An 8,961-nucleotide genomic window follows, 5' to 3' on the forward strand; every position below is an offset into this window, starting at 1 on the left:
TTCATGCTCTGTCTCTCTCTGTCTCAAAAATAAACATTAAAAAATTAAAAAAAAACATACAACAAATGCTGGGTCTTTATGGGTTAGTTCACTGACATCATTGTGATCGTGTACAAATTTCATAAATAAGACAGAAGACCAAGTCCTTCCTATAGAGCTAGGGTCTGCAAACATTTTTTTTTTTTTTTTGTACTCCCTAACAGTTACAAAACAGTTTCAATGCACAACCTCGGGGGCGCCTGGGTGGCTCAGTCGGTTGAGCGTCCGACTTCCGCTCAGATCACGACCTCGCGGTTCGTGAGTTCAAGCCCTGAGTCAGGCTCTGGGCTGACGGCTCAGAGCCTGGAGCCTGCTTCCGATTCTGTGTCTCCCTCTCTCTCTGCCCCTCCCCCGTTCATGCTCTGTCTCTCTCTGTCTCAAAAATAAATAAACGTTAAAAAAATTTAAATGCACAACCTTGGCATATGTATCTATATAAATTGTATTAATGAATTAGTGTATTGTGTATATTATCAAACAAACAAGGAAAATCGACCACTTAAAGTATGATGAAAAATATACATTTCTATGATTGAACGTAAGCTCGAAGAGTTTCATGAACGCTCCCCTTCAGATCGCACGGCCAGCTCGGCCTACAGGTGTGTGCGGGGAAACTCAGCTGAGAGAGAAAATGGAAACAAATGCAGTGCTCTTGGGTACCTGGGCCTGGCTTCTTAAGGCAGTCGGCCAGGCCAATAATGGCCCCAGGCTGAGCCACGTGGGGCACAGCGGAGCCTATTGCGCTGCGGCCGGCCCGCCTGTCCCCGCCGGTGGCGGGTCCCCTTGCGGAGCGGCGCCGAGCTGTCAAAGCTAGCGGGGGTGGCGCCGGGAGCGGGAGGGCCACACAGCTCCGACTCCCCGGCTCCGGCTTCCAAGCCCGGGCAGCAGCCATGAACGGCGAGGAGCAGTACTATGCAGCTACGCAGCTCTACAAGGACCCATGCGCCTACCAGCGGGGCCCCGCGCCGGAGTTCAGCGCCAGTCCCCCCGCGTGTCTGTACATGGGCCGCCAGCCCCCGCCGCCGCCGCCGCCCCCGTTCCCGGCGACCCTGGGCGCGCTGGAGCAGGGCAGCCCCCCGGACATCTCCCCGTACGAGGTGCCCCCCCTCGCCGACGACACCGCAGTGGCGCACGTCCACCACCACCACCACCTCCCAGCTCAGCTCGCGCTCCCCCACCCTCCGGCCGGGCCCTTCCCGGATGGAGCCGAGCCAGGCGCCCTGGAGGAGCCCGGCCGCGTCCAGCTGCCTTTCCCGTGGATGAAGTCTACCAAGGCTCACGCGTGGAAAGGCCACTGGGCAGGTAAGTCCGGCCCCTCATCCCCTTAGTCCCCTCACCGGCTCCCGTCCCGGCTGAAGGGCTCCCCAAGACCCTCTACCGGTTCGCGTTCCCAGCCCCTAAGGACAACCCAGGGTCGGACTAAACTCCACAGGGAGCCAAGGAGGCGATCCCGCGCAAAAGCGCCTTTCTGGGCCCCTTTGGAGCGTCTTTTCCACTCAGCTCTCCTCCTGGGCGCTTAAACCCTTCCTTCCCTATCCATACGCTGAACTCCAGCAGCCTGCGCTCCCCCAGCCAGCCAAGGCCTGGCTGAGCTCAGGCTTCCGACCCTCCGGAGGGATCCTCCTCCACTGGAGGGATCCACCCGGCCAGGACTCCACGGCGTGAGCGTCTAGGAAGCCGAGCAGGACCCTAGGATGCTCCCGACCCGGGCCGGGGCGTGCCTTTGGAGTGCTGGGCCCCTGTGGCCTTGAGCCCACCCGGGAGCCGTCATTAGAGGAGACGGGCAGTCTCGGGGGCGCTCAGTGGATGCCGGAAAGCAGGGAAGACGAACTGCATCAAGCCCGCGAAGATGTTCGGCGAGGAGGGGAGGGGGCGGGGAGGGGGTACTCACCGCCAGGCCGAGGCCGGGCCGCTCAGGCTGGAGGCAGGCAGCTGGGAGAGGCGTCTTCCATGCTGGTGCGCTTCTGAGCAAACAGAAACGTTCGAAGGGGGTCTCCCCGCGCCGCTTCCCAGCAAGTGAATCTGAAGAAGGAATGCCCTTCTTGCAACAGCTGTGCCGGGGGAGGCGTGAGCCCCGTGTCCCCGCGGCCCTAGGCGCCCGGCGTGTCGCAGAAGGTCTTCCCCGGAGCCTGGAGGCGAGGACGCGGAGCGGCCCCCAGGCCCCCTCCCCCGCCAGGAGCTGGCGGCAGGTTCCGGCGCGGCCTGGGCGCCGCTACACGCTGCTACCGCTTCCGTGCCGCGGCCACCTCTGGTCACACCTGCATGGCGCATAGTTGACTTTTCTTTTCCTTCCAGCAGTCGGGGGTAGGGGGAAAGGGGCTCGGGCGGGCGCCCCTCGAGAGTCCTCGGCGCCCCGTCTGCCCCCCCTCCCCGTGCCTGACGCAGACCCCGGCGCGGCCCGGCGGGGCTTTGTGGGGCCCGGGCTCGCCCAGGGTGCCCGGGGCTCGCCTCTCCCTTAGGTCACTTTTTCGTGAAGGCTGAGTGGCGAGGACCGGGCGGGTCCGGGGACAGGACAGGGCCCAGCTGGGCTGCAGTCTTCCCCCACTTACCGCGCAGCCCGGGGCGAGGGGGGCGCCAGACGCTGCCCGGCGCCACTGCGTCCTTACGCGGCCCAGCGCCGCGGCCGCCGCAGGCCGGGGAGTCTTGGGAAACGCGGGATTCTTGGGAGGCGGGAGGACCACGTCCTTCGACCAGGGTGGGACCTAAGGACGCGCGTTTCCCACGTTCCCGGCCGTCCTTGCAGCTTCCTCGGGGGGGGGGGGGGGGGAAAGGCGAGCGAGGCCTAAAGTGGGTCACCTCCCCACCCCCGGGGTGTGACCCCTGCTCTGGTGGCGCCTGGGCTCGGGCGGACCCTGGGAGCCAGACGGTAAATGCTATTGGTTAATCGGCCGCCTTCCCCTGGGGTGAAGGAAACCCTGAAAGGGTAACTAACTAACATCCAGGGGTTGGAGAGTCCGGCCGGAAAGCCCTTTGCCAGAGCTTTCTGACCCGCTGCAAGCTCAGCTCAGGGAGAAGGGGCCGACCCCCCTGGCCTGGAAGCTGCCTTTGGGGTGCTCCTGCGACCTCGAGGTCCTCCCGGGAAACTCTCTAAGGAGCGGAGCTTCAAGAGTGTGTGAACTCGCCTGTCCACTCCTGTGGGGTTTCAAACGCCTGGGAAGGGTAAAGTGACCAGAGGGTTCTCATTTGCAGTACAGATATGAATGCTAATAACAATACTGTAGGAACGTTTGAAAACGGCCTAAAAAAATGAATTGTAGCAGCCTTGCCGACAGGCTTGCCCCTAAACTGCCTCCCCCTGAGCCTTAGGAAAGGGCGCAGACCCAGGGGGCTCTTGACATCTTAAGTAACGCCACCTGCCTGCATCCCCTGCCAAGCCGTCCTGGGCATAGGTCTCCTGGGGTGGTCCCAAGAGATTATGGATGGAATTTAAGAACCTCAGAGGGCCTTTTCAAACGTTCCTTTAGGGCTCCCTCTCCTCTCTCCTATGCCAAGGAAAGCTTAGAAGCATAAGACTCTGGAAATGCTCCCCAGGGAGTGGGACTTGTCTGCTGACTCTGCCCAAGCCTTGGATTCTGGGCGCCTCCTTTTGGCCTGGGGGAGAGCGGGCCTAGTTCTCTCACCTAATAAACCCTCTCCCCTCCAAACATACGCACTAGCTTTTTCAATCCCCTAAGGCTTCCTAACAGTCACAGGAGAAATATCCTAGACTCCGCCCTAAAACAAGCAGATTTAGGCCTCTTCCCAGAGTGTTTAGTGAAACTTAGCTTCGACGATGTCTGCGCCTGGGGGTGCAGTCGGTACCTGGCAGAAAAAGGAAAAGTTCAGGACCTGGTGCACAGCGGCGAACAGCAGGCGTGTGGGCCAGCTGCTGCTTCCTTGGGCCTGGGCTAGGAGCTGGAATGGAGCCTGTGACTCCAACCCCGTCCGGTGTGGGGCTCTCCGTTCCCAGCGGGACCCCAAGGCTCCCCTCACCTTTGCCAGCATTTGGGGCCCAGAACACAGAGGCCAGGGCTGACAGGGACGTTCCTCCGGGCCCAGAATAGTTTCCCTTCTCCAGGGCAGGGGCCTGGGCAGAGGTTAAAACAATTGTAGAAGAATTTACCAGCTCTGGAGTTGGGAATGATTATAACAATATTACTACTAGAGAGATAATAGTCAGATATAACAATATATGTCATAAGATCAGGGTTTTTATTAGCTCAAGGCTTTTTTCACACTGAGGGTTGTACTTACAAGTTGGTTGTGAAATCAATTAACTGAGCTGAGACCTTTAAAAAAAAACAAAATAGTAAACAATGGGAAAAATTGGGTGTATCGTATGTGATAAAGATTGCTTGGTTTTATGTTCTGAACTTTTGGGGGGTCAGTTCTGTGTCCGTGTGTGAAATGGGTAGTGCTCTGACATGTATTCTTACTGTGTGGGTGACCATCAGAAAGCTGGGGGGGGGGGTTAAGTCTTATATTAAAGGCACTTTATTGCCTTTGTAGAATCGAGTACGTTTGGATAACTATTGTGGGCATTTTAATCACCATCAACCCAAACGCTGGCCGAGTGAACCCACCGAAGAGCCACGGCCCGCTCCCCGAGAGAGCCCGAGAGCCCCGCACAGCTTTGACCTCCAAGAAAAGGGAACCTTTACTGGAGAAAGTCCGCTTGAGGCCAGACTGAGCTCTGGGACAGGAAGTTGAGGCTCGGTGGCAGGAACAGCTGGGAGGACCAGGACTCCCAGCATGGGGGCTTCAGTGTTGGGCTGCGTGGGTGGGGCCAGGGGTCGAGGGACCACACTCACGTGCCCTGTCGCCCACAGGCGGCGCCTATGTTGCAGAGCCAGAGGAAAACAAACGGACACGCACTGCCTACACTCGCGCGCAGCTGCTGGAGCTGGAGAAGGAGTTCCTGTTCAACAAATACATCTCGAGGCCGCGCAGGGTGGAGCTGGCCGTCATGCTGAACTTGACCGAGAGACACATCAAGATCTGGTTCCAAAACCGCCGCATGAAATGGAAAAAGGAGGAGGACAAGAAGCGCAGCTGCGGGACAGCGGCCGGGGGTGGCGCGGATGCGGAACCCGAGCAAGACTGCGCAGTGACCTCGGGCGAAGAGCTGCTGGCGCTGCCGCCACCGCTGCCCCCCGGTGGTGCTGTGCCGCCGGCCGTCCCCGCCGCCGCCCGAGAAGGCCGCCTGCCACCTGGCCTTAGCGCGTCGCCGCAGCCCTCCAGTGTCGCGCCCCTGCGGCCACAGGAACCCCGGTGAGAGACGGGGGCTCCTCCTTGCCAGGAGGCTTTGACCACTGGTAAAGAAGGGGGGAGGGTAGCAGGAGTAGGACCCTGGGTGTGGACAACCAGCCCTGGCCGTTCAAAGGGAGGGGGGGGCCGCCCCAGACAGAAGGGGAGAACTCGCGTTCTCGGGTGCCTGTGCCAATCGGGGCACCTTGGGGAGATGCCGGCAACCTTCTGGACGGAGAAGAGAGGTTTTCTGTAATATCTGGGGCCTCTTCGGGTGATATTGTTGGATTGGCGACACCTGCCGCTGCTGTGCAGCTCCTAGCACTCCAGAACCGTGGACCTCTTTAGAGAAACCAGCTCAAGAAAAAACAACAACAGAAACCACAAGTTGGAATGCGCCCCCAACACACTGCAGGCAAGCTGGAGTGTCTTAATCTGCCCTAAAACAGCCCGTTTTACTTGGGCTTCTGCCTTAATGCTTAGAAATGACGGAGAGGAAACCTCCAAGGCTTCAAAGACCTAGTGAAATTGATGCCCATGGATTAGAATAATCCTCCCGCCTCTTCCTCCTCCCCAACTTCCTCTTACTTTTTAAAAATCCTTTGAGTATAGCCACATACCTCACCAGCTCCTATCCTTCAATCCGCATCTCTTTCCTCCAAAGAAGAGAACAGAACATCTTGCAAGGATGGCTGGGCAACAGCAGGGCTGGGGCAGAAGGGTGCCAGAGTCCCTGCACATCCAGTCTGTCCAATGCTTGGAGAGAAGACAGGTGGAGGTGGGCCTAGAGCAAGGGACTGGGGAAGAAAGATGGCCCCTGAGCCTTCACTAAACTGAAGATATTTGGAGCTAAATCTATGTGGATTTGCTTCCTAGTCTCAGGGCAAGGGAGGCTAATCCGAAAGGCAAGCAGCGTGGCCCGGCCCACCTTGAAAAACTATTTGTAGAGACCCTTGATTTCCACATCTTTAGAAATGATGAAAACGTATGTGGTTGGGGAGTTTGAAAACTGACTATTTTTATTTAAAGTTTTAAAGTTACCTAACAGGTCAGCTGCTGGCTTCAGGGTCTGGGCCCCGTGGTCAGGTGGTGTTTGTGGAAAAGGGTTAATAAATACGGATCACATGGAAAAGAGATGCACACTCATTTTCCTCGCTTTGTCTCAGACCCTTGCCACGCACCGATTCCATTTCACTTCAAAAATTAAAGCAGCATGTTTTTATTTTTATTTTTTGGTACTGACCAGGGGGAAAGGAGCAATTTAGAAGTGCTATGTCTGGGTTTGAGGTTGGGGCAGCATATGAGCTGGTGAATGTTCAGTTTGGTTTCATTTTTAACTTGCGTCACTACTGAAGATGAATTTCTCAAGCAGTGTAGCCCGGACGCGTGGGGGGTTCTAAGTGCCACTGGCTGTGCATGGCACAGAACCAAGAGCAGCCCATCCTGGGCCACCACGCAGCAGCCAAGGAAACACTCTCAGCTGGTCAAGGCCTTGGCGGGGTCTCTTGCCTCCCCAAACAGAGGTCTGGGTCAAGGGCCTTCTCGGCGGTTCTTCTGAAGGAAGTGTTGCTTTGGATGAGTCTCCAGCCCCAAGGTTGACAGTGTCTTGTATTAGGAGCAAACAGGCCCTGATTTAGCAGGCTTCTAATCTCTGGGCCCACCCTGCTCCTCCCTCAGCTGGGCACCTAAGGGCACCTGAGCGCTCCCACCTTTGGGGGGCACTGGCTCACTCCCAGGAACTGTTGCTAGTATTTTCTTTTGCAGAGGGACAGCAGGGCTTAGTTTTTGTTTTGTTTTGTTTGTTTGTTTGTTTGTTTGTTGAAAGAAAGAATCTGAGTCCTAACGCCCCTCCAAATTAAAGGAGATCCACAGAAGGGCACCTGGGTGGCTTAGTTGGTTAAGCATCCAGACGCTTGGTTTTGGCTCAGGTCATGATCTCCAGGTTCCGGAGATTGAGCCCAAGCCTCCCCCCCCCCCCCCCCCCGCATTGACAGCACAGAGCCTGTTTGGGATTCTCTCTCTCCCCTCTTTCTGCCCCTACCCACTCGCACTCCCTTGCTCCCTCTCTCTCAAAATAAACTTAAACATTTTTTAAAGAAAATAAAGGAAATCTGTCGATCTGAAAGGGGAACTTTCTCATCAGTGAGAAGTCTCACTGGGGTGACAATGACCATGCCCAAAGCTTCTCCACACGTGCCTGGGCTCTGGAGTGAAGCAAATCTGCCTTCAAACCCGGGGTCCCTCAAATACTGACTCATGACCTTGATAAAATTATTCAACTACTCTGTGCCTCGATTTCCGCATCTGTAAGGTGGAAGTGAACACTACATGGCCAAGTTGTGAGATTTAAACCAAAGAATGCCTGTAAAGTGTTTAAATTCACTACCTAGAAAGAGTCATCCTTCCCCATCGCTGTTTTGGCAACATCCTTCTTTTGAGAAGCGATCCCGGGAGCTCTGGCTGCAGAGATTCTCGAGTCTCCTTGCCAGCCCTCGCAGCCCCTGTCCTTTGACAAATCCCCACGCTGTCGCTGATGGTGTGACCTGTTTGCGTCACCACTGATCTTGAGCGGGCACTTCCTAGTTTTACGACTCCCTTCCTCATAAATAAACTCTGGATTTTCCCTCGGCGACCTTCGCCAGGTAAGTGAAACGGTCCCCATCTTACACGAGGGAAGCTGACGCTGGGTGGGGAGGACTGGCTGAATTGAAGCTCAGCCGCCCGGTCGGTGGAGGCGCGGAGACCGGTCCTCGGAGGCCAGGGATGGCTCCAGGGCTCCCGAGCAAACCCGCCTCCCTGTCCGGGGCTCCCGTCCCGATGTCGCGCGCTGTCCTGACCGCACCGTGGCCTCTCCGCGCCGGCTGGAGGGCTCGCCGATGCGAGAGAAGAGGTGTGGGCCACCGGGGGCGGGCTGGGGCGGCCGGGGGCGCAGGTGCTGCCTCGGGGCCAGGCGTGCGGTCTCCAACCGCCCAGGACAGGGCGCGGGATCCCTGAGCTTCGCTGAAAGCGCAACTGGGCCGCTCACCGCGGCTCCGAGACCCGCCGCCAGGGCCTGTGCGGCCCGCGGGGAAGAACTCCGGCTTTCCAGTCCCCGCGCCCGCGGCTTGAATTCCGGAAAATAAAATTCGGCGTGGCTTTGAGCTAATCCCTTCATGCTCCGCTGCCTCTTCCGTAAAATGGGCGCATAACGGGATTAAATGAGATCAAGTCTTTGGAGTGTTCATTCCCGAGCCCGGCTCCCAGGCGCCGGTACACGCGGCGGGGGTGAGGGCGGTGGCAGAGGCGCAGGGATGTTGCCGGTAGAGGCCAGCCTTCCGGGGAGGCCCCGGGGAGGCAGCGAAGAGCGCAGCCCAACTAGCCAGATGGGCCTGGAAGAGAGGACGAAAGAGGAACGGGCGCCCGGGTCGTGGGTGCCTCTGGACGCTCCACCTGAGCGGCGCCAACGGAGCGGGGGCCTTTGTCCCGACCCCTCTGGCCACGGGGGGGGGGGGGGGGGGCTACGTCAGGCCCCAGAGGGCGACCCGCGTGGGGCTCAACGCGTGAATCTCCGACTCTACGTGGCCACCCTTGGGCAACTGGAGGCGACCTGTGGGCCGGAGGGGCCGGGGCGCTTGGAGCCCCAAGCCCAAGCCCCCGCACAGAGCCTCGTCTCTGGAGTGAGGAGAGACCTTCCTGGAGCTGGGAAAAAGCAAAACA

General features: G+C 58.2%; 1 protein-coding gene across 1 annotated transcript; it reads left to right on the forward strand.

Annotated features, from left to right (window-relative positions):
• The first annotated feature begins 929 nt into the window (after nt 1-929).
• PDX1 (pancreatic and duodenal homeobox 1) lies at nt 930-5,293 on the forward strand. Its single transcript, XM_049647380.1, has 2 exons — nt 930-1,341; nt 4,848-5,293. The coding sequence occupies exons 1-2, from the start codon at nt 930-932 to the stop codon at nt 5,291-5,293; spliced, it is 858 nt and encodes a 285-aa protein (XP_049503337.1).
• Nucleotides 5,294-8,961: the final 3,668 nt, after the last annotated feature.

The sequence above is a fragment of the Panthera uncia genome (assembly GCF_023721935.1).
Source record: "Panthera uncia isolate 11264 chromosome A1 unlocalized genomic scaffold, Puncia_PCG_1.0 HiC_scaffold_16, whole genome shotgun sequence".
NCBI classification, from domain to species: Eukaryota; Metazoa; Chordata; class Mammalia; order Carnivora; family Felidae; genus Panthera; species Panthera uncia.